Genomic DNA, 26,542 nt, shown 5'->3' with positions numbered 1-26,542 from the left:
TTAGTATATTCATTTTGTTAATTATTAACATTATTGGTGATTAAAAAAAACCCCACATTATTCAAATTTGTCATCACTAATTTAGCTCATTTTCTACTCACCCTCATGTCGACTAAGAGTTGGGATTATTTTTCACAGTATTCTGGATTTTATTCCAACTCAACTTTATTTATATAGGACTTGGAATAAGCAGTGATAGTGTCCATTTAATGTCCATTATTCATGCTCATCTACGTCCAAAAAGTCACTTTAAAACACCCTAATACCTCCATACTACTTGTCTGTAAAGTCTATCTTGTATACCACAAGATGAAGACAAGAGAGCTCCAGTTGCTACAATAGATAGATCATACAAGTTTGCCTATAACTCTAAAAAGACACTTAATTGATTTTGGGGCAATAACCAGACCATTTTAACACGTCCTTTTTGCAATTGTAAGCTATGTTTTGTGCTATTCCTCTTGTTTTTGTTTTCGATGTGAAAGCAATAGTCACTTAGATATTTAGGGGTAAATATTCTGGGCCCTTGAAAGATTTGTTTTGACAGCCCTAATCTAGATAAAGGAAACAAGAATATTTCCCCTGCTGGTTTCGACACTTTCGACTAATATCAAATACAGCAGAATTGAATTGACTAAAACAGAAACTGTTCAAAATAATAAATGACTAAATAAATGCAAACTTGTATAATAAAATGACAACGTATAGGAGATACTCTTGTATGTTGCTAATATTCTTAATATACTTTCGGTTGAATTGATATAAAGCAAATGTTGGTTTTACATGAAGACATATTTTCATTGCCGTAGAACAACAACTGAACACATTTTTTATTTATTTAAACATCTAGGAAGTTTGTTTCACAGGAGTTTTGTATTATTAGTCGGTGATTCTACAATAACTATTTGAATATACTGTCTGAACTTAACGTGTAGGTGGATGAAGGATCTCTTCAAACCTACAGCAAACCACATTAATGAATTCTACAGGAATCCTTGGTGACATCTATCGATTCTTGTGCAGTCTAGTTAATCGGACTTGGTGTGGGGTCCTATATGCCTTCCCTCTCTCCTCCACTGCACTTAATCATCTTTCCAGATGCCATAGATTTCTCCTCCACTGTGTTCAAACACACAGAAATCAAGTGTGTGGTGGTTGAGAGGGGGAGAGAGAACTAAAAATTTACAAGGATCAATAAGTGCTTTATGGCTCGGATCAGTTGTGCATGGTAGATCTTAAAACCCTGGGCACCACACTACATTAAGAGAAGAGGAAATACAACAAGTCCTTATCAAAGAGGAACCCTCCAGCCAATAAAACACGGCTCGATGGCGCATACTGGCTAGAGGCCCGAAAAGTCTCAATTAGGAGCAACGATCGGACGGAAACAACATTATAAAAACTAAGAAGCCGTGACTTTCTTTAAGCACGTCAGACATTGGCTCCCATAGTTGGCTGCTCCGGAAATATATTCAACTACTTTCCAAATGTGTTTGTTACAGCCCTAAAATAAACAATTCAGTTCTGAACCCTTTTATTTCAATCCTTTATTGACCATTCCTGTTGGGAGCACAGTGCCATTTCCGCTTCACTCATTCTTATTTACTCTGGGAACTCAGCTTTCTTCCTAGAGCCCAAACATGTTCAGGGGTCGATTTAGTAATCTGGGTACTCCATAGGTTTAACTTTGTTTGTGTGAACATGATGTGATGGATCCAACGTTTTTTAGCTAAAGTGGTTCCGTTACATTCTGAGTTTTCCATTCAGTTCTGTGGTTTTTTGTGTTGAATTCTTGACTGGCGCAGGCTTTTCGCACACATCCAGCCTCCTGACAGCGTTCTGATCGCAAACCTGCTTCTGTAGATCTCACTCGCCTCACATCCACGCGAACGAGGGGTTACGAGAGTGGAGTCAATCATGACGTAATAATGGCTTCACTCCTCCTCCAGCCAGCTGTAATCACGCCTCGACTTTGTTTATACAACAAGTCCCTTGGATGTGGAGACTTCCGGGACTGATGACGCGCAGTAACAAACATTGATTCTTGGCCAATCACAGCAGAGTGGGAGTAGTTATGGTGAACAAGATGTCATCACCAGAAAAAGGACGTTTTTTTCAGTGGGCGTAGCTTAAGTGACACAAACATGAGTACAATAGGCGTCCAAGATCAATTGAAGAGACACTGAAATCAAAACTTTTAAATACTTTTTGACTGTGAAGGAAAATAAAATGGCTTCTTCGTCTTCGGTGAAAACCACACTGTAATGTTAAGTAAAGTTTTGCGGCGATATCCTTCCCCTGGGGTGGCATTTTAAGAAGGTAGGGGTCTTGTTCTGGGGTGTTGGGAAGTTCAATATGAGGATAAGTTTGGTGTCTCTGTATCATCGGTGGTAGAGAAAGAGCTGAGCTAAAAGACAAATCTCTCGCTCATTTTTGTTGTTACTCAAGATGGAGGATAAGGTGAAGAGCTCAGGCATTCAGAAGCAAATTCATGGCTCCTGTAAGGTGGCTCCTGCAGACTTCGACTAGGAGGAGATCTCAATTGGCATGTTGGGAAATCCTATTACTCCCACTTGACCTGGGGACACCACGATGTTCCAACAGAGAAGCTGGTGCCGTTCGAGATCATGTGATGCGTCAGATTGTGAGTGACAGGAGGATAAATGGATGTGAAGACACGCAAATCCCCTGTTGGTAGCTTATCAGGTAGACGAGTCTGTGAATATTCTCTTTTCAATTATTCAAGCAGATGACGATAAAAAGGGAAAGCTATACAGATGATAGGGATTCACTGTAATGTAGGAGGCGCAAAAGATGATTAACAATTAAGAAAGATGTGAAGGCGATGTAGGAAGTACAGCCGACCATTGACTCCTCGGTGTGTTATTTTAACAAGACCATTTCTGAACCTACTCTTTCATCTTCACATTTTCTTCCATTAACGAACTCCTTCAGCACCTCTCGAGTGTCTTTTGAGAGAAAAAATATCTGATATAAGTGTGTTTGCGGGTGAATTTCGAGGAAGAACTTCTGTTTATTAGATGTTTTATGAAAAAAGAAGGGAGGACACGGCAGCAGTTGAGAAGAATGTTTAAAGCCTAAAAAAAAATGAAAGTCCTCACATTCTACTTTCAAAGATTGCCACCTTTTTCGAGCGACGACAAACCAAAATAATAATTCTTGAAAAAAAAACTCCTGATGATTTTCACTAGAGCTGGGAAAATTCCTGTTTATCTGTGAGCAGTTTAATGGATTTCTCCTCCAAATGTCTGAATACAGGAGCTGTAACAGTGATGAGGAAGAAATAAAGACCTTTGGCAGAAAGCGGTAGAGGACAGATGGCTTCCATGGTTTATATTAGACTTGAGACGTCTTTGTAAACTGTCCATGCAATCTCTGTGTCCCACAGTCGCTAACCAGATTGAGATGTTAACGTAAGTAGTCTCCTGTGTGTTTCGCTAAAGTGCTTCAAAATCCTAGACCAGACCTGCAAAAGCTTGCTTGTGAAAACTATGATTCAGGCCTGATACTCAAGGCTTGGGGGATGTTACATAACTCTCCCAGAAACAATGCGATAAACAGAAGTGAGAGCATTTGTGTCACACTCCAGTTGTCTAAAAAGCACTTACCAGTTTCAGACAGCAGCTTGATGGACTCTAGCACCCGCTCAGTGTACACCCCGGGCTCGTAGTTCTCCATTTCCGCATTAATGATGTGGACCACGCGAGCCGCTCGGCCCCTGATGGCTCCGGCGGTTCGGTCGAGAGTGTCCACGTCGCCCTCTTGCAGGGCAATCACGCACTTGTTGACGTCTTCGAGGATGTGGTTTTCTTTGAAGAGGAAAATCATTGACAAATGATATATATTTACAAGCTCGGACATTCTGAGTAGGTTTTTGGGTAGTATTTTTTTTTTTTTTAATCAAAATTTCACAAGATTATAGTTCTGAGGCTAGAAGCGTGGAGGGAGCAAACAACTCCAACAAGACCCTAAAATTAACACGACTGTCTCAAAACACACCCACCGAATAAAAAGTCTAAACCACTGCATCACAGGTAATGGGGCTGATAAGGGGTTCATGAAGCATTTTCCTAATTTTCAGACGTCTTTAATATGTTGGAAGGTTCTTTCCTAAATAGCCAAAACCTTAAGAGTCCCATCAAGTGGGATCTTAACATCAAGACAATGCTTCATGAAGCATCACCGACCCATCAAGTAGACAGAGGTTTCAAACTTCTAACAATCATATCTATCCACTCTAAACATGTCAACACAGTCACAGTGAATTATTTTAGTGATTCGATTGTTGGTGTCTTTTACAAAGTTTGTTCTTGTTTTTGAAAGTTAGGTGGCATGAGCAGTGCGTGGAAACCTACATCAATCTCAATGAACAACAAACTCTGATCACTTCATGTTGTACTAATAGGAAATAACCAATAAATGTCATAAAAATGCACTTTTCTGTATAAGACACAAACAAATCAACAACTTTGGCCAACGTTGTGAACCCTTTCACCCTCGTGTTGACTTAGGGTTTGGATTATTTTCAGAGTAACTTGATTTTTTTTTTTAGAGCTACAAGACACTAAGCTTTGGAACGATCTTCCTCTCTCTTTGCGCTTGATGGAGTCTACTGACTCCTTTAAGAAACATCTTAAGACGTTTCTATTTGTTCAGGCTTTTCCTTGATTTTCTGGAACTCCTGTGTTGTTCTCAGTATTATCTTGATCTTTAAAGTATGTACTTTTTTGAGTATTGTTTTGATTGTTTAAGCGCTTTGTGACCCTGGTCTCGAAAAGCGCTATATAAATAAATATTACTCACTTACTTACTTACTTACACTTGCTTTTATTTGTCCTTCACGTTGAAAAAAAACACCTGATAAGATGTAAATACCTCCATACTGCTCGTTTGTAATGTCCATATTTTTTTTTAAATAAGTATTATAAGAATGTTTGTAGCAGAAGCTAAAAGGCTAACATGATTACAGACAGGACAGACTCGAGGTAAATCTCACACATATAGACCGTCGTGTAGACATACATTTCTGCAAGTACTTTCAAAAACACAAAGATTACTCTCAAAATCCAAACCCTTAAAGAAAATAACCGACATTTTGGTTGAACTATGACAAGATACGGAGCAAGAGGCGTCTGTGACACTAAACTATTCGCTAATCCAACACATGGAAAATGAACTATAAATACAACAATGCAGCTACAACGTCAACACAACTTACGTGTCCATCCGGAGCCGCATGTGTGTCACATTCTGACAGCAGCAGTGAGGAAAGACCTGCATTATCTGTCTCTCAGCAGCTCCTTGAAGGGAGCGCCTCAACCTCCTAGTCGTGGTTCAAGCGGGGGAGTGTGACTCAACAATCCGTCTCAACCCCCCGTCTTACCTGACACGGACAGGAAGTCGTCGACAGAGGTGATGTCGTCGACCGCTTCGGTCAGGATTCGCACTTGCTTCTCCCACTGATCCTTGAAAACGTCCATGTTGTCTTGTGCCACTTTGCTTTGTGGACGAGCCGCCAGGGTCAAGGCTGCGTTTATGACCTTGAGTGGAGAGACGAGGTGAGCAAGAGAATGTACGGATATTCACTGTATTGTATGTATTTTACAGTATTATTCAAAGTGTACTGGATCTGGAGAGCGAGGCGAGAGAGGCACGCAGGTATAAAATCACGCTTATTGAATTTTGAATCAAAAAACAACAATCTGTCGTATACTGTGTGTTTGTTTAGTTCAGAGTGTGAAATAAACTCTTCTTCCATTGCTTGCACCGCCGAGAAGCAAAAATCATAATCTATTTTCGCTAGATCCCCAGCTCTTTCTCTCGAAGGCCATCCAAGACTGTTGCGGCTAAAAATAAATCTGGTATAGAAGCCGTGGAGGGAAAATTGTTATTAATTAGCTAACTATTAAGTTAAGTGTTTAAACAACACCATTTGTTGTGGGAATTAAGAGATTTCCATCACCTGTGGGCACAAACTGTCGATTTGGGTGGCAGCCATCCGCACCAACTTTACACCTTCCTCATTGTTGGAGATAGAGCAAGCCAAGTTGGCAACCTAAACGAACAAAAACAAATGAAAATATCTTTTAATAATGATTCCAGAGAACAAAGACAACATATACATTGTTAATATCATTTTTACAACAGACACCTAATTGAGTTAGCGCTACAGACATTTGAAGATGATTCTTCTTTCTTCATATAGTTTCATCACTATGTGGTGGGAAATAATTGAGTGACAGAGCACAGGTTGGACCTTCGCTTGCATTTGAAGCAAGATAATTGGATTTTCTCTCGCCCCGATTCAAGCAATATGTATATTGAAACACAAAATTAATGGGGTGACCTTTTCAGGATACTTGTGATTCAGCCGTACATCAGTGAGTGATTATATGCATTGGGTATGCTTCGCCGTGGCTTAAGAAAACTGCTTTTTATTCCAATGGAAAGACAAAATTTAATTTGCATCTTATTTTTTTTAATTTGCCACCGGGTATTGAATGGAACCACCTTTCTAGATAATACATTTTACACAGTGATAGTTTTAATATAAATGTGTCTTACAGACAGCCAACTTGTAATGGTGTAGTTTTTATACTTATAGTTTGTTTTTTTTGGCTGAAAAAAGTACTGAAAGATAATGATTATACAGCCAAGAGTGCCATCTAGTGGTCTCTGAAAATTAGCACAATGCTTCATGAAGCTTCATCAACCCCTCAGTAGCGATAAGAAATGGCAAATTAGAAAATAAAAAAAACATTGTGTCAAAAAACACTGTGTTAATTGTGGCACAAAATTATAAGTGACAGGAGGACGAAGCTTCATGACGCATTGTACTTTTTTTAGAGCTCACTGGATGGTGCTGTTCGCAATAACATTATGGTAATAGTTTCTCGAAGCCAAATAGTATATCTCCAAATGTGCGGTCTAGCGGACTCTTAAAATTACACCAATGCTATATGCTTTCAGGATATAAAGTATACGATAATGGAAAAAAAACAAAGATAAGGAAAGATTATAATGAGGCCAGCAAATACACAAAGGGACACACATCCTTGGAGAGAACAACGCAGATAAATCAGGATGACATCTCTGCATTATCTTATATTAAATTATCATCACTCCAAACTTTTAATAATGCAATAACACAATTTTGTAAATCTGATTCAGAGCGTGTGAACTTTAAAAGAGTCACATGGCTGTTGGCAGAAAAAATGTGTCAGTTTCTATTAGCACGTCGAGTTTTCATGTGCCAGTGTTGGGAGGCAAATTGAGGTAAATCAAATTTGAGTTAGAGAAGTCTTGCTCAGAGCCGCGTCTCTTTACTCATGACAGCAATAAGCCCATTGATGGATTGCTGGTCTTTATGCGAGGCCGTGCGTTGATGTGGTATATGTGTGCGACACAAACAGAGGCAGGGACTGCAAGACGGTTGGCAGGGAGACACGGAGTGAGTGCCTGTGAGGATTCGCCAACTGATAGGACGGCACTCGGTAAATCTTCTAATGGTGCCCCCGTTTCTAGTCATCACCAACATTTTTTCTTCAATTACAAGACAACTAATCTAATATAAAAAATAAATACAGATAACTAATGATTTAAATCTAAAAAAAAATCTCTTTCACGTCATTGTTTCTTTAAATCCACTTTTTTTCCCCCTCTTGACTCAGTGCAGCGTCAATTTCTGTTTAGCATCGGAGTGAAATGCATGCACTGTCTCCAAATCTGCTCACAATTCTTCTTTTTTTCACACTCATGCCCACTAGCCAAAGAATTCCTGTGGTGTCATCTAAGACTGAGGCTGAAAAGGGTACGTGGAGGCTGACAAAACCCAATACAGAGAGCTGCCATAGTGCCAACGGTGCAAAATCGAGCCAAAACTACTAATTGCAATTATCTAAAGAAGCCTTTTTCCTCTGAGGTTTCTCTTTTTGTTAGTGAGGGAAGAGAAAAATGAAGACAGGCGATTTGGGACGACACAATGCAAGCTTAATGCTGGTACTGTCAAGGATGTTGGAACACAATACACAATTCAAAGAGGTGTGTATTTGTGTGCGAGGCAGAGAAAGCAAGGGGAATAAATCCCTGCTGAATGCCCATTCTTCATTTTACCCTCCAACAAAGATCCATTGATTTTGTCCCGTTGCTCAGACCTGGATAATTACTTCAATTCTAATTTCATGAAAACTTACACAGCACTTGCAGGAAGGGGCGTGTATCTCAATCCTGGATTTGAGGCAGAAAACTCGTGGAAATACAGACGGATATTTCACCAAACTAGGCTAAGTACTCCTTTAGAGTTAGTGAGTGAAGCGCGGCCATCGAAAAAGAGACTCGGAGTAGAGAAGCTCTGTATTGAGAGTCAGTCGAAGGAGAATCTGATTTAGGCTCGCTGGTGGTCAGGTAATACCACAAAAATGTAATTTACAATTCAGCAAAGACGTCTGTTAAAAACACATTTTCACCCGGACATTAAGTGATCAAATATATATGTTAAATGACTATTAAGGGAAAAAAAATGAATGTTTGCTACTGTTTAATCCTAGTGTTGCTTTTGTTTAGTCATCTACTGTATTTTCCAGACTGTGAGGCATATTTAATATCCTTTCATTTTCTTAAAAAAAAATGGACCTTGCGCTTCATAATACTGTGTGAATTCTGGCTGTACTTACTGACCTTGAACTATTTTGCGTGGTACAAGGCAACCAAAAGATCTGTCAGAAATGTTGGTTAGCAACAAAGACAAGACCCTGTTGTATAACGCCACCCGACGTCGTATTATAACTCCAGGATGAAGATAAATAAATCATCTTATTAAATTTATTTTATAAGATTATAAAATTTAGATGGTAGTTACTGATAACATCAAAATCCTTGCGAACCTTAACTATATAATTCCTTATTAAAGCACTTTTAATGCCGGATCACACTGAATATTCCTGGCTCAACACAATAACAAGACACTACAAAACCACTTTTTGTTTAAACTATTACCAGCCTTAAGGTTTGATAAAGTCAATTATATTTGTTTTAGTCTCATCCATACACTATTTAGTCAACTTAGTCTCAACGTTTTAATCTTGGTTTAGTCAACTAATTAATTACTACGCTAATCACTTCAAAAATCACAGATAATTACTACTAACAGTTTTTGGACTCAGAGTTGATTTAATAAGATTATTTATTTATCTTCATCCTGATTTGAAGAACCAGAAGTCCTCAGCCGGGGTTTCATGTATTCAGTAAAGAGGTTATTTCCGGCATATATAGACGCAAACGCAACACTAAATACATCCCTCTAGTTTTATAGAGGATGCAAAACCCAGCAGAGGAAAGCAATACTCTTTTACTGAGTGATTTGTTGGCCCACGTGTCAAGGTTGTGTGAAGTTAAATTCTTATGGGGATATAAAGCATTAGGAGGTGGTGAACCCCTGTGCTTTATTATGAATTGTATCTTTAAAAATCAATTCCTATTAAGAGGTTAAACATTAGCTGCCACTGCCACAAGAATATTCAACGTGCGGTCGGATCATGACTCACTAACATCAGCGCTAATTAATTCACTTTAATAGATTATGAAAAAAACTATTGATATCTTTCCAGAATAATCGAACTAATCAGGTCTTTGATACAGTTTGAAAGGTAAGTTAATTGAATCAGATGGTGACCAAAAAACAATAAGAGTCTATGTTTTGCCGAACGAAACAATGACTTTGTTGTGGTCACAGCAGCCTGCTGTGTTCCCCTCCCCCTGGTCTGCCACTCCTCCTGTCGCCTCACCTCACACCTGGTCCTCATCACCAATCACACTCACCTGTTCCTGATCCCCAATCAACCCCCTTCATCTACCCTTGGATTCCCCGCGGTCGGCGCCAGATCGTACTCTACTCTACCGTGGTAACTATACGTGACTGGCTCAGTTTATGTGTTACCTTCGTTCTCGTATTGAAGTCTCTCGTTGTTTTTTCGGACCTCAGCTAACTTTTGTTCCTCTGCCTGCAGTAACTCGGATCCCTCACTCCAGCTCGCCGATCTCGCTCTCCCTCCGGCTTCCCCTTCAACTACCTGCTTCCCCTTCGTTCAATAAACCCCTTTTGTACCCTCTGGAACTTCGCCTCTGTCTGCTCTTGGGTTCAGCATCGCAGAACATAACAGAACGATCTGGCCAAGATGGACCCAGCGGACATGGCAAAAGTCCACGGAGCTCTCGCCACTCAAGGCACTCAGATTGCCGAGGACAGCCAAGCCCTCCGGGACGCTATGGAAGCCTTCAAAAACATCGCCACCCGAGTCACTCTGATGGCCGCACAACTGGATGCATTGGTTCCCCACACACCGGAACCCCCACTGCTTACGACTCCTCCGCCTGCCCCCACTTCCCCAGCACACCTGCCACGAGCCCGAGAACCTCTCATTCCTGCGCCCGAACGCTACGCCGGGGACATGGGTACGTGCAGGGCCTTTTTGATTCAGTGTTCCCTAGTCTTCAGTCAACAACCCCTCACCTACCCCACTGAGAAGGCTAAGATAGCTTACATTATGGGGTCACTTAAGGGGAATGCCTTAGCGTGGGCCTCAGCAGTATGGGACAGTGATTCTCCAGTCAGGGATAATTTTGATCTTTTTGTTGCGGAAATGAGGAAGGTTTTTGATCACCCCGTGGAGGGAGGGGACACCGCCAAACGCCTTATTTCCTTACGCCAGGGCTCCCGCAGTGTAGCTGAGTTCTCCGTAGAGTTTAGGACTTATGCAGCAAGATCGGGCTGGAATGATAAGTCTCTACGTGGGATTTTTCTTTCTGGTCTCAGTGAGTCCATCAAGGATGAGCTGGCTACTAGGGAGGAGGCTGAGACTCTGGACGAAATCATCTCCGTTTCTATCCGGCTGGATAACCGCCTACGTGAGCGGCGTAGGGAGAGGACAGGGAGTTCCATATCCCCAGCACTCTCTACTATCCATTCCTCACACTTTCCGAGAGCTACCCCCTCTGCCCCCGTGAGATGTGCTGTGCCCGAAGAGGAACCCATGCAGCTGGGTCGCACTCGTCTCACCGAAGCTGAGCGGTCCCGTCGTTTAAAGAATGGGGTGTGTTTGTACTGTGCACAACCCGGACATCTCATCTCCACCTGTTCGTCACTGCCAAAAGACAAGGCCCAGCAGTGAGACTCGGGGCCCTGCTGAGCCACCCTCCTTCCGTCCCCGTTCCTCTCGGTTCACGCTCTCTCCTGGATGCCACTCTTCTGTTCCTCGGACGTCCCTTGCCAGTACCCGCCCTGGTGGACTCAGGAGCGGACGAAAACTTCATTGACGCCAAGTTCGCTTCTCAGGTTGGCATCACTTTCGAAAAATTACCCTCGCCCCTTAACGCTAACGCCTTAGATGGCCGCCACCTGGCCCTTATTACTCATCGTACCAAGCCCCTGGAATTAATTGTTTCTGGTAATCACCATGAGAAACTTCAGTTTCACGTTATCCAGTCTCCTCGTACCCCTCTGGTCCTGGGTTACCCCTGGCTCAAGCTGCACAACCCCCATTTCGACTGGTCGTCTGGCAAGGTGGTGAGTTGGAGCACCTTCTGTCATTCCACATGCCTTCAATCTGCACTACCTCCAGCAGAGGGAGTTGTTCCCTCGCCCCAAGTACCCCCCGACCTCTCCTTGGTTCCCCCAGCCTATCATGACCTAGGAGAGGTGTTTAGCAAGTGTCGTGCGCTCACCCTGCCCCCTCATCGCCCCTATGACTGTCCCATTGATCTCCTCCCCGGCGCCCCCTTGCCCAGTAGTCGCCTGTATAACTTGTCCCGGCCAGAGAGGGAGGCAATGGAGAAGTACATCAAAGATTCTCTTTCGGCTGGCCTCATAAGACCCTCCTCCTCCCCTGTTGGTGCTGGCTTCTTTTTCGTCTCCAAAAAGGACAAGTCTCTTCGTCCTTGTATCGACTTCAGGGGACTCAACAACATTACGATCAAGAACAAGTATGCCCTGCCCCTCATCAGTTCCGCATTCGAGCCACTGCAGGGCGCTACAGTCTTCTCAAAATTGGACCTACGCAATGCCTACCACCTGGTGCGCATCCGTGAAGGGGATGAGTGGAAGACTGCTTTTAACACCCCCCTTGGCCATTTCGAATACCTGGTCATGCCCTTCGGTCTCTCTAATGCCCCTGCAGTGTTCCAGAATCTCGTAAATGACGTCCTCCGGGACTTTCTCAACCGCTCGGTTTTTGTCTATCTGGACGACATACTTATTTTTTCTCGGAACGAGGAGGAGCACTGCCAGCACGTCCGACAAGTTCTTCAGCGGCTGTTGGAGAACAAACTCTATGTTAAGGCCGAGAAGTGTGAGTTCAGTGTCACCTCGGTATCCTTCCTTGGGTTCATCGTAGCGAGTGGACAAGTGAGGACCTGCCCCGAGAAGGTCAGTGCGGTGACAGACTGGCCCATCCCCAATTCCCGCAAGAAACTGCAGCAGTTTCTGGGGTTTGCTAACTTCTACCGGAGGTTCATCCGGAACTACAGCAGGGTTGCAGCCCCTCTCACTCGTCTCACCTCTCCTGCCCTCCCATTTGCCTGGTCACCCGAGGCGGAGACTGCCTTCTCTGATCTAAAGAGACTTTTCTCGTCTGCCCCCATTCTCATCCAACCTGACCCCTCCAGGCAATTCATCGTGGAGGTCGATGCGTCTGACACAGGGGTGGGGGCAGTCCTGTCCCAGCGCTCTGCCTCTGACGAGAAGATTCACCCCTGCGCGTTTTTCTCTCGGCGGCTGGCACCTGCTGAGCGCAACTATGATGTTGGTAACAGAGAGTTGTTGGCTGTGAAATTGGCGTTGGAGGAATGGCGCCACTGGCTTGAGGGGGCTGAACAACCGTTCGTGGTTTGGACGGACCACAAGAACTTGTCCTACATCCAGGCAGCGAAGCGTCTTAATTCCCGCCAAGCCCGATGGGCCCTCTTTTTTGGGCGATTTAATTTCACCCTCACTTACCGTCCGGGTTCCCGTAACGTCAAGCCTGATGCCCTCTCTCGTCAGTTCAACCCTGAGGACGCACCGGCCTCCCCTGACACGATCCTCTCCCCTTCTTGCCTCCGGATCGCTGCCGTCACCTGGGAAATTGAGTCCCTCATCCGGGAAGCCCAAGTCACAGAACCAGATCCGGGTAACGGTCCTCCTAACCGTCTCTTCGTGCCCAGTGCGGTTCGCTCCCAAGTTCTGGTGTGGGTCCACACATCACGCTTCGCCTGTCACCCTGGCGTGGTCCGCACCCTGTCCCTCCTGAAGAGGTACTTTTGGTGGCCAGCGATGGACGCCGACACTCGGGCATTCGTGCTCGCCTGCACGGTTTGTGCTCGGGCCAAGTCCTCCCATCAAGCTCCTGCTGGTCTGCTACGTCCCCTTCCCGTTCCTGGTCGGCCCTGGTCTCACATCGGCCTGGACTTTGTGACCGGTCTTCCTCCCTCTAGGGGCCACACTGTGATCCTAACGGTGGTGGACAGATTTTCTAAGGCAGTTCACTTCATTGCCCTCCCCAAGCTCCCCAGTGCCACAGAGACTGCCCAGCTGCTTGTGCAGCATGTCGTCCGCCTCCACGGGATTCCCACTGACCTCGTCTCCGACCGTGGCCCTCAATTCATCTCCCAAGTTTGGAAGGCCTTCTGCCAAGCACTTGGAGCCTCTGTCAGCCTGTCTTCAGGATTCCAACCACAGACGAATGGGCAGGCTGAGAGAGCTAACCAGGACCTGGGGACTGCACTTCGTTGTGTGGCTGCGCGCAACCCCTCTGCATGGAGCGACCATCTCTCTTGGATTGAGTATGCCCACAATTCCATGTCCTGCGCTGCCACCGGCATGTCTCCATTTGAGTGTTCCCTGGGGTACCAGCCACCCTTGTTTCCCGCCGAGGAGGAGGATATCTCTGTCCCCTCGGTTCAACACCATCTCCGCCGTTGCCGCAAGATGTGGAGGGTCGCACGCTCCGCTCTGCTGCGCTCCGCCGAGCAGAACAGGCGCATTGCCGACCGCCACCGGGCTCCCGCTCCTGCCTATCGGGTGGGCCAACAGGTGTGGCTGTCCTCAAAGGATCTCCCCCTAAAGACTGGCTCCAAGAAGCTAACCCCTCGTTTTGTTGGTCCCTTCCCTATTGTGTCCATCGTCAACCCCTCAGCTGTCACACTCAAGCTGCCTCCAGCCATGCGCGTTCACCCCACCTTCCATGTCTCTCGCCTTAAGCCAGTCTCCGTCAGCTCTCTCTCTCCCCCTCCCCCCCTCCCCCCTCCTCCCCGTTTGATTGACAGTCACCCAGCTTTCACAGTTCGGCGGTTGTTGGACGTTCGTCGTCGGGGCAGGGGGCATCAATACCTCGTGGATTGGGAGGGTTATGGGCCAGAGGAAAGGAGCTGGGTTTCGCGGGGTCTCATCCTCGACCCTTCCATCATCCGTGACTTCCATCAGGCTCACCCAGAGAGGCCTAGGCCGCCTAGAGTCGTCCCTTGAGGGGGGGGTACTGTTGTGGTCACAGCAGCCTGCTGTGTTCCCCTCCCCCTGGTCTGCCACTCCTCCTGTCGCCTCACCTCACACCTGGTCCTCATCACCAATCACACTCACCTGTTCCTGATCCCCAATCAACCCCCTTCATCTACCCTTGGATTCCCCGCGGTCGGCGCCAGATCGTACTCTACTCTACCGTGGTAACTATACGTGACTGGCTCAGTTTATGTGTTACCTTCGTTCTCGTATTGAAGTCTCTCGTTGTTTTTTCGGACCTCAGCTAACTTTTGTTCCTCTGCCTGCAGTAACTCGGATCCCTCACTCCAGCTCGCCGATCTCGCTCTCCCTCCGGCTTCCCCTTCAACTACCTGCTTCCCCTTCGTTCAATAAACCCCTTTTGTACCCTCTGGAACTTCGCCTCTGTCTGCTCTTGGGTTCAGCATCGCAGAACATAACAGACTTTTGAGGTCCAAATGGAGAATAAACTAAGAACAATAAGAGAAGGTAAGAGGTAAGTCTAATGTTCTCTCCAAAATGGTCAAATACCTTAAGCTAACATCGGTCTCATCAATTGTTATTATTCATTTTCACTGGCTATATTTGTAGTTACCATGCTGCTGGCGTCGATGTTTATATTTATTGAATCAATGGCTGACTTGGTAAACTTGTAGATTCCCTGCGAGCACTGCTCAGGGAGGTACAACACGACAACAAAAATGCATTAGCATCAGTAAGTACGCAGCAGCAGGGGTGGATGACAACACGGTTTATATCATGGGTAGATGCACATTGCTATGTATGTGCATCTCACATCAGGGAGCAGTTGAGCTGGTACAAGCTGATGAAAAACTTTTACTGTGTTATCCCGTTTTCCTGTTCTGTACTTACGGTCAAATACGTCTTTCTGAGTGACTACATTCCTTTTAAAAAGAAAAAAGAGGAAAATATGCGAGGGAAAATACAAACGACTCGATGAAAGATGCCATTCTTACAGAGAATGGGGCCGCAGGGATTAATATCAACAATAAAACAATGTATTGAGCCGAGCGAGGGACACAAAGAGGTAATTGCAAGCAGTATAAACAAATCATAAATGCAGGTTGACACAGCCAAAAGTGATAGCGATATAAAATAAATGGAACTATCTAACAGCAACACTTAATGGTCCTAGATTTTACTGTTTATTTCTGGGGTCCCTCAACCACAAGGCTGCAAAGAAAGAAAATACAACATTTTGACAATTTCTGTTGTATTGATTATTACCGTCTAAAACAGACCTGGGGAAAGTGCGTCCCGGGGGCCACATGCGACCCTTTGACTGTATTTTTTTTAAGTTGATTGAATACATGTTTTGAAAAAAAACTCATCTATACAAGACTAAAATTGCAGCTTATTTATCTTAATAAATGTCACGGGCCTAATGACGTCCGTCTTTTTAAGGGATTTTTTCATCTTTCTTTTTGCTTGACGGCCCCTAACAACATTCATATAATTTAATTATGCCCTTGAAGAATTTTAATTGCCCACCCCTGGTCTAAAAGGTGTGTGGTGGTACTTTCTCTGATTTAGCATTAGCCTGTGGCTCTGAAACAGTCATTGATGCTTGTTTTGGTAAAATTTACTCGAAAAAGGAACGTGTTCCAAATAATAATTAGGAATAAACATGAGTTATTATCTAAGCTATACATTACTTCTTGAGGTATGATGCTAGGATGCTGTGAAAAGGTTGTTTTCCCCCCAAAAAACTTCAGTGTACGAATAAAAACCCAGTTTGGATACAAAACATGTTCCGAAAAAAAACTGTTGACATTTCCAAGTCTGTATATAGACGAACCCAGATAAGTCTTATCAGGACTTTGAATGTCACTATTATCTCTATTCATGGAAATCATCTCTACAAGCAATATCCTTTGCAAATGCTGGCAAAAATTATTCAAATGAATTTAACCATTCTTTATTTTGTTTACTAATTAGCATATTATTGGAATTAATAACAGGATTCAGCATGTGGACCCTTTAAACTGTTTATTCACTCAACATTTTTAAAGGCTTTAAATGATCCATTGTGTTGCGTCTGTAATCTAAATGATCGAAACACATTCCGTGATTTTACCGAGGATGAGGATGTAATTACACATTCATCCCAGATCTGGGTTTCTGCAGCGACCGCTTCAGAACAAGACGACACCAAGTGATTACATAATATTTGTTATTCTGAAAAGTATGTTGTTATACAATTCTACTAAACAAAAAGTTGTTAAATGACGTGCTGCATAAGAGGAAATGGGAAGCCACTGGAGATGTGGATTTGCGCTGGTGTTATGTTGAGTATTATGTCTGCAGCATGAAAGTCACTTTGTGAATATATTTCCATTACTTTCCTGCCACAGGCAATGGGCAACGAGACACACATTGTTATGCACAATGTCTTGCCTTGCTTTGCATCTCCAGCAACACACGCCGAATAAAGGTAGAGGTTTGCAGTGGCCACTTCTCTCCGTATTAAGTCAAAAACAGAGTGCCTCACTGATGAAAGTAGTACTGGTCATGGTATAGCAGTTTCACTTGGTTGAAAGCCAGCCATCTATTGGTCAAGACAGCCTGCCCCACATCCCTCATTGCCTGACAAGAAAAGCAGCCATAGGGCTATTTCAACTAAAGTATTGATTTATCTTTGCTTGCTCCCTCTGCATCCCACGCTCCATCTCTAAGAGTGCTCGCCAAGCATTTGGTCTTGGCACCAAAACATAATTATGAAAATGGGCCGAGTTGTGTCTTTTAATCTGTCTGAACGTTCCACAGTGAGCTAAGTTTTTTAAGAGAGATACAAAGAATGCAAAAATGGTTAAACTGAAATATTCAGCACTGTGTATATCCACTGTTTTTGTGTTGAAGTGGGTTTCAAGCCAGGCAGAAAAAAAACAAATGCAGACGTTATTCATTAATTGGCCAACGGAGACATCGAGGACAAGTCGCTAAGCCTAACACCTTTAGACAGTGGGAGGAAACTGGAGTCCCTGCGGAAAACCCACACAAGCATACAATGTCCATACAAAATTGGTATACAAGTTAGGACATTACAACATGAAACCAGACACAAAAAAAACTTCCCATAGCCTGACAAACCTTGTATTATCTAACAAGGAATAGTTACATGAGAGATTTAATTCTTGGCTTCCTTTGAAGGTAAATTTAACTCTACATCTGATGGAAAGATGGATTTCCTAAACATATTCTACCCTATTTGGAATTTTAAAAGCCGATTCAGGTGTGTTGTGTAATTAAGTTAAACATTTAATGTTTAAGATTATGATGTTTTTATCCCAGTTTACTGAGTGGTTGTGACATATCAATACAGAATATATGGGAATAAACAGATTTATTTCATTTTTTTTGTACAGATTATGGCTGTCTGGAAGGTGTTTTACTTTGAAAACAAATTGTCTCTAAAGTCATATTAGCCTGTGAATCTTGAAACATCAAGAAGTTTATTTTTCTGTCAAGTTTAGATAATAAATACATCTTCAAACTAGCCAAAACAGAGTAAGTAAGTAAGTAATAGTCATTTGTAAAGAACCTTTATATATATATATACGTCTCTCTGCTGTGTTTTTGAACGGTTGCCAAGCAACGAAATGTGGTTGCCAGTTTCACTGCTGTGTTTTCTGTGCAATAACAATAAAAGAAAGTCTAAAGTCTAAACTTTCTACAGTTAAAATATATACCTAAAAAGGCAGAGACACATAAGAGAAACACAGTCCCCGAAAGTCAGGGAAAAGTCTGCTCAAATAAAAAGGTCTTAAGATGTTTCTTGAAGGAGTCAGTAGATCATCAAACACAGAGGGAGAGGAAGATCGTTCCAAAGCTTAGGAGCAACAGCCTGGAAGGATTGTGAGTTCAGGAACCATCAGTAGATTCTGATCCACAGACCTCAGAGCCTGAGCTGGGGTGTAAGGCTGGATCAGATCACTTTTGTAAGGAGAAGCCTGACCATGAATAGTTTTGAAAGTTAGAACTAGAATATTAATATTGATCCTGAAAGAAACTGGCAACCAGTGAAGAGTGATTCTCGTTGAACAGTTTTGTATTAACTGCAGGCAAGACAGCTCCTTCTTGTTTAGAAATAGCACTTGTTTTTTTTCAAGGTTCTTAAAATTTTTAAATATGATTTAGCTTTATTTTTTCAGTCCTTTTTAAGCTGAGTTGTTTGACCTCACACTGCATGTACACATAATAATGACCTAAAGAACTACATCATCAAACATGTGTTCAATATTTGTTTATTCACATTTAAAAAATGTTGTTCTTTAAATGTACTTTGAAACTTTTTCTTAGCTATTCTATTGTATTAATTATTGATTGCACAGTTTTTGTAAACCTGGAATTTTCCCTCAAGGTGATAATAAAGGGAATCTCTATGTATTTATTTTGTTCATTTACAGGGGTATTAAGGTAAGGTAAGGTAAGGTAAAACTTTTTTAAATTGTTTTTTCCAGTAGCCAGCAATTTTTCATTAACAATAAAAAAGAATACATAAAAAATAAAATAAGAAAAGAACATAAGAGGAAGAACAAGATGACACAATCTAAGTATAAAGATAAAGACAAAGAACATAGGTCAATGAAAAACAACAAAGACAAAGGATACAAAGACTAACATGGAACAGAACATCCAGATACTCTCACTCCACTCCTGCCCCCGAACTCAGAATTGTACAATTTAATAGCCCGAGGGATGAATGAGTCCCTGAGTCTATTTGTTTTGCACCTGGGTAGGAGCATTCGTGCACTCATTCTGCTTCTCTGCTCACTGATGACAGTGCGGAGAGGATGACTGTCATCATCCATGATGGACAGTAGTTTGTTCAATGATCTCCTCTCAGCAATTGGCACCAGTGAGTCCAGCTTCATTCCAACCACAGAGCCAACCTTCCTGATCAACCTGTCCAACCTGTTGACACTCCTCTTGGACACATTTCCACCCCAACACACCACAGCATAGAACAGGACACTGGCCACCACAGACTGGTAGAACATGCAGAGGAGCTTCTTGCAGATGTTAAATGATCGAAGCCTCCTCCGAAAGTACAGTCTAATAATAACAATAACTATTCAACTAGAATGCTATTTTGTAGCCCCCTTTTGCATTCATTTTGCCAGTTCTTTACATAGCTTCACCAACAGTCTATTTTTTGGTGTCAAACTCACTTTGATTTACACAAATGGTGCTTGTAACACTAATAATGAAAAATGTCACAGGCCATAAAGAAATTTTCCAGCCGAATGAAAGCCTGACCTTTAAGTTTCCAGATACGAATTAGAATGCCATCTTCATTGGCGTTATGGGTTAACGTTTTGTGCGTGACATGAAGGGAAAGTTGTTTCTTTGGCAACTGGGGAGATATATATATATATTGTTTTACGATTAATTGAGGGGTAACTCTTTAGAAAGAAACCCATATTTGATGAAATGAAAACGTGCTCTTGCCGAATGAAAACAGTAATTTCATAAGAAGAGTTGAGAAGTTAACATATTAATTGAGGTTCATTCAGTTCAGAATTTCAGACGGACAAGAAATAGCTTTTCTAGTATTGAGGTATTTGCATTGCTAGGTAGTACCTTCACTTTGTGGTGACTTTATTTTAATCATGATCCTGTCATAGAAAGCTTGTGTGACATTCCAAAAGTCTAATTTTCATTTTACATTAGAGACTGTAAGCCTTTTGGAATATGTCAACAACTTAAATGAATCATTGAAATGTAAAACAGATCCAGAGGGGGAGAAGATATTTATTTTTAAGGATTGAAAATCATTAATCGCTTGATAACTAATGACCTCTTTACATGAATGTTTCATAACTTCAGATTTCACGATTTAGGTCTAACCTGTGTCAAGAGAAAATTAAAAAGTAGAAGGAAATGCTATTATCTGCTGGTACTTTAAGACAAGGGCCGTAAATCAAGAATAACAAATGGATGAAGGAGTGTTTGATGACTCCAGATAAAGTCAAATTCCAATCACCACAATGCTTAAGAGGCATTGGTTAAGGTAAATTGATTCGTTAAGAAGCGGCCATAACTTTTGCCCTGGACTGACAATTAATATGAACCCTGAAATGAAGGCACTCCCAGGATGGCATTAAATTAAAAAATCTACTATGCTTTTATGTAATTAGGAATGGTGTTTAATCACATTTATCACAATCTTTGACGTACTCACCTTAGTGAGTAGTCATTTAACATCTAATTTAAACACTTAAAAATGATGAGCTGAGAAACACAACATCTCTAGTAAAACACTGACCAGAGACTATTTCCTTTAACTGAGGAAAATCTCTAAACTTAGGAAAATGGTGTCACAACACGATCTGGAGCTTATAAACCATGAGTTTGTGTCTTCTCGTTCAGACTATTGTAACAGTTTATTTTGGTGTCTAAACAAGAAGGAGTTGTCTCGCCTGCAGTTAATACAAAACTCTGCAGCGAGAATTCTAGTAGAAGAACTCACATTTCCCTGATCCTTAAAACTCTTCACTGCCTGCCAGTTTCTTTCAGGATCAATTTTAAAATTCTGGTTCTTACTTTCAGAACTATTCATGAATATCATGAGCCTGTGTAGTTGCTACTAAAGCTATATGGTTCCTGTCCGTGGTGTTAGATTGTCCCACCTTGCTGGGGTGGTAATGTTATTCTCATTCTTTGTGTGCTTTTGGTTTTCTCTACAATTGTATTCTCTACTGCTGTAAGCTTTTAAGGGTGGGGTGCATTATTAGATTATTTTATTCCATGTTCTTCAATAGACTTGTTTTATTCTGCATTTCTACCATTTTCTTTTTCGCTCTGTCTTCTTTTGCATGTTTCCTTCCTGTTTCTGGTTATGGTTTTTGTTCATTCTTGGGTCCATATAGTTCCTGGATTTAAGTTAATATGTTATTGTTTTTGGATAAACGTTTTTTTAATCTATGTTTACTTGGTTTGGCACTAAAGTCAAGCAAAAACTTACTTAGTAAAATATATGTATATAATTTGAAACTACACATCATTAGTGTAGTAGCCTTGTTGATCCCAACATGTATTTTTACAGTTAAGTAATTATCCAATAATCGAATTATAAGCATTTTGTGAATGTTTACATAATAAATGGCCACCACACACCTTTTGGTCAGGACCATATTTGACTTTCTTCTTCAGTGTTTGTAACCGTCTCAGCATATTATGAACCTAAATGGTTTGTAGATGAGTTGATATCCATTTTTATACAATGTTGACCCAGTAAAAGTCCACTTGGTAAAGTAGATGCAAAGCTCTTCCCACATATTTTATGTTCCATGACTCACACTCTTTTAAAGGCAAACCTTATCACCCATGGCCTTTTCTTCTACTTAGCATCCATGCATTCACCCTGGGAGGCGATAGCAACACAAGTACAATGTAACTATGGTCGAAAAAAAATGTAAAAAGATCAGGGGGCCTCATATACTAAGAGGTCATACGCACAAAAAATACATGGACATACTTTTCCACGATAAAGTTCATATGTATCAATAATGAAAAGAGCGGTAAAAAGGTCGGACTTCCTGACAAGTTTGAAGGTGGCGTACATTTTTACCGCTCAGATGCATGTCAGCCTTACTAGTCATGTTGAGATGTTTACACCAGAGATAAAGAAACCACGATTGAAGAACCTCTTTGTACATGAATGTATGTACATTTTAATGGAGCGAATGGAGATCAGTTGTCTTCATCTGTCCAAAAAGACAAACATCAAAATACCTCAGTTTGTATGGTCCAGCTTGTATTGAAGCATAAACTTGAATGAAAAAACTTAGTCTGTATATTTTAAGTTTGTTTGTAGCAGAAGCTTCCACGCTATCAGCTCCGGCTATACCTATTGGAAAAACATTGCAAGTGTCATTGCACATTCAGAAAAAGATGCTGATAGCCTGGAAGCTTCCACTAGATCCAACTTTGTTGGAATGAAGCTGGACTCACTGGTGACAGTTGCTGAGAGGAGATCATTGAACAAACTACTGTCCATCATGGATGATGACAGTCATCCTCTCAACACTGTCATCAGTGAACAGAGAAGCAGAATGAGTGCACGAATGCTCCTACCCAGGTGCAAAACTAATAGACTCAGGGACTCATTCATTCCTCGGGCTATTAACTTGTACAATTCTGAGTTCGGGGGCAGGAGTGCAGTGAAAGTATCTGGATGTTCTGTTCTATGTTAGTCTTTGTATCCTTTGTCTTTGTTGTTTTTCTTTTACCTATGTTCTTTGTCTTTATCTTTAGACTTAGATTGTGTCATCTTGTTCTTTCTCTTTATGTTCTTCTTCTTATTTTATTTTTTATGTATTATTTTTTATTGTTAATGAAAAATTGCTGGCTATTGGAAAAAAACAATTTCCCGAAGGAGACCTCCTGAGGGATCAATACAGTTTTACCTTACCTTACCTTAGAAACAAACATAAAACATAATCATTTAAGTTTTCTCTAAAGAACTCCTAATGTCGAGGAAGTTACATTTATTGGGTGACTATCAGCCACAGTAAAAACTGTCTATTACTTCCTAGAAAAATGTAAATGTTTGACATGAGCAGATACACAAAGAGATGTGATGAATACACCAAAGCATCTGCATGGAAACACTACGCCTGGTCCATCCGTGGGTGTCAATTACATGTTTTAGTTTTCAGATGATTGAAAGAAGTGGGTCGAAACACGTCTGGAAAAAAAGAGTTTGTGACATCTCAAAGTGAAAAATGCTACCATAAATTGGGACCAGAAGTCAGCTGTCAGCTAGTGAAGCTGGCGACCAGAAATAGAACGCGGTCGGTTTCAATATAAGCCCGACACACAACTAGAGCAGACATCTTCACCAAATGGGTGAGATTCTGAGTCAACTGCCAGATCCTGTTGCCTACATTAAAACTTCATGAGACAAATCTGTTTGAGTGTGAATTAGTCACAAGGACACCAGCAGACTAAAGAGCTGGAAAATGGACTTAACTGAGTTCGAAAACCGAAAGTGAGGATACTGTAATTTCCCACGCACATTTATCGATTTTGAGTGGCCGCCAGGGGCCCCTCTAGCAGTCAATGCAAAAGTGCGACAGACAATAGATTAGAAGACACTAGACACTTCATTCGTAACAATTAATGCATTTAATAGCAAAGTCCTTCAATAAGAGATTGAATACTGACGTAACCACTGGTTATTTGAAACAATTGAAAAACGGCCGCCATTATGGGATCTTTAAGAGTTAAATTACAAAAGTGCTAACGTTATCTTCAACACATTTTTTTATAATTAATTTCTCATACAATTATTATACTCTTTTTCAGGATCAGATTTTCCATTTGTTGTTTCTTGTTCCATTATAATTGAATTAAAAAATGCAATTAAATTAAAAATAAATATACAGCAAGATGTTTTTTATGAAGCTGTGGTATGTTATAATGATCTTTTATATATTATACAGTTTAAGTCAATTGAATTTTACCAAACATGACTTTCCAAAAGCGACCCAAAGTTTTTACCTCAAACTTTGTTAAGAATTCAAAATAAATTCGACCAATGAAAAACAATTGCAGCAAATAATGAAAGAAAGTGACCACGATTTTTTAAAATTAGATTTGAAGAAAATACCTCTTTGGTCAAAGGCAAAGCCACAGGTTTAAGAAACTTTTTGTTTGTTTATTTGTTTGTTTGTTTGTTTAAGCAAGGCATCATCGCTTTGTTACTCAACTTTCTTGCGTTTCACTGCGAGCCTGGGAAGCTAAAGCTAACCATAATGTTGGTGAAAGAATTAAAATAATCTTGCCAAGTTATCCTCAACATGCATGCTCCTTCATTTTTTTGCAGGGGAATACATCTGTCGTGACGAAACATTGAACGTATCGATGCAATATAACGACTTTTTTCCTTTTGTGCTACTTTCAGATAACACACACCATTATGGCTCTTTTTTCCTAATGTGATCTGGATGCATCAACCCTGAGATGGCATGTTTCCTATGATGAACATCATTGCTGCATTAGAAAGGGTACACTGAGTCTTCCCAGGAGACAGGACCTGTAATACATTGCACTTCACTTGTAATAAGCTATCTAGGGCAAAGCACCAGGCCGATGTTTTTTTTTTCTTTTTCCGGAGCTAATTAAACATCGGTGGAGATGCCTTGATCACATGGTCCTAACATCTGTATCTGGGAAGAGAACGTTGGAGAGATGATTTGCATCTGTTTGCTCATAATGAGAATTGATGACTTTTCTCTGCACCACTAAGCATTTTGTCTCGTTCCCCATTTCCAGCTCGCTTTCATCCCTGAACGGAACGTTTCAGAGCTGTAAAGAAAAGAGAGCAAATGAAGCACAGTCTGATTAATAGACTTCATTTCCAGGTGATTTGACTTCACCACGGCAGCGGCTCCTCACACGTCCGAAGCTTCTTGATTGGATTTCAGTCCGTGTCAGAAGGACGTGTCGACAGTTGACTGACTGTGATGAAATATTCATTTGACGAGCGGACAATCACTGTATCATCCTTTGCATTTCCACACAGCGAATTTCCTTTGACGTGTTTTGATCTTGTCGTAAAAAAAGGTTGTGTGACATTTACGATTCACACAATGTTGTGTACTTCACATTCTCTGGTTGAATACTCACTGAATAGCAAGCGATGAAGCGACGTTTCTATCTAATAGCAGTTAGTAGTAGTAACATCAACAGTGTGATGTACTGGGCACTAAAGGGTCATCGCTATTAACAGCCTCACAATAATGAGCTTTTGAAAGTATAAGGCTCTTCAGTGCATCATTCAGATGATTATTTCAGTGTAAAAATATTCTTGTCATAATCAAACAAAACCTTCACAGCACAAAAACAATCTGTGACTTGCTTTTTTTTATCTTTCTCAATTCTCTTTGATTTCACTTTCTCAAGTTCACTTTAAGCATCTTTCTTTTTACATGATCCACTCAAATCCCATGAAGCTTCGCTGAACGATTGCAGTTGTTATAGCGACAGCGTTCCATGGCAGTGTTTGTCGATTCCAAATGAGTGTGAAAGTGATCATGTCCTGATAGTTGTCCGTGATATATTTTTAACAGCTGCACACATGGCGAGGAGTTGGAATCGCCACGAAAGCAAATAAACCATAAAAGCCACAGTTAAGTCATAAAAATGAATTGCTTTAATATCTGATGGAAGTATTAAACTGCTTTAAGCCCTGTAATTCTGAGAGACGCTTTAATTAGTTGACAAGAGGTTTGAGAGGAATGTTCCACTGAGGCCAAGTCGCTGTTTTAGGAAACATTTTTAAATGAATTTTCGTCCTCTCGTCTACTCTCGACTACAGTGAATATTACTGGGATGATCATGATAAACGAGTATATAGAAGCAATTAAAAATAATGTCATCAAACTCATTTGATGCAATTATTTTAATGGTGTTGTAGACAGCGATCTGGACGCACAAATATTTTGGACTACTTGTCAACCTCTAGAGAAAGGGAACCTTATTTTATCTTATTAGTTTAGGATGTGCATGTTTTTCGAGCAAGTACCAGAACATGATGACCACCTATTGTTAAAAACATTTTTTATCATTTTGTTATTAACAAGCTGTGTGTATTAGCATGAATTTAGCGATATGATACAAATCAGAATACATGGGCAAGAAAACAATATATTGCGATACTGTAGGAACAAGGATATATTTGTAGTATTGTCGAGTACTTGACTCTCATGTTGCAGAATTTACAAACCACGTGACTCTTGACCAAGTCGTAACTGCTTTAATTTGTTTTAAAAATATGTCCAAATATCGTTTTTAAAAGCTGTTAAGAGTACAGTGTATCCGCTCGTCCTCAGTCATCTACAGGATCTTGCATCTTCATTGTTACTTTAGCTGCGGTCGGACGCAATTACTACTGCCATCTAGCAGCACAAATTCGAAAAAATATTTGCACGTTTGTTGTAAATAAATTCAAAAATATTGTTTTTTTTACTTTAACGTAAGTAAGTAATA

At 41.3% G+C, this 26,542-nt stretch overlaps 1 protein-coding gene across 1 annotated transcript in view; it reads right to left on the bottom strand.

Annotated features, from left to right (window-relative positions):
* Positions 1 to 26,542, bottom strand: part of ctnna2 (catenin (cadherin-associated protein), alpha 2) — a 127,484-nt gene that overhangs the window by 22,050 nt on the left and 78,892 nt on the right. Inside the window, exons 10-12 of the mRNA XM_087806512.1 lie at positions 5,984 to 6,076; positions 5,405 to 5,561; positions 3,630 to 3,830 (exon numbers count right to left, since the gene is read on the bottom strand). Coding sequence (XP_087662638.1) covers positions 3,630 to 3,830; positions 5,405 to 5,561; positions 5,984 to 6,076 — 451 coding nt within the window. The remainder of the gene's footprint in view (positions 1 to 3,629; positions 3,831 to 5,404; positions 5,562 to 5,983; positions 6,077 to 26,542) is intronic.

The sequence above is a fragment of the Callionymus lyra genome, chromosome 1, assembly GCF_982586985.1.
Source record: "Callionymus lyra chromosome 1, fCalLyr1.hap1.1, whole genome shotgun sequence".
In the NCBI taxonomy this organism is placed as follows: Eukaryota; Metazoa; Chordata; class Actinopteri; order Syngnathiformes; family Callionymidae; genus Callionymus; species Callionymus lyra.
This window is presented reverse-complemented; position numbering and strand designations above follow the sequence as displayed.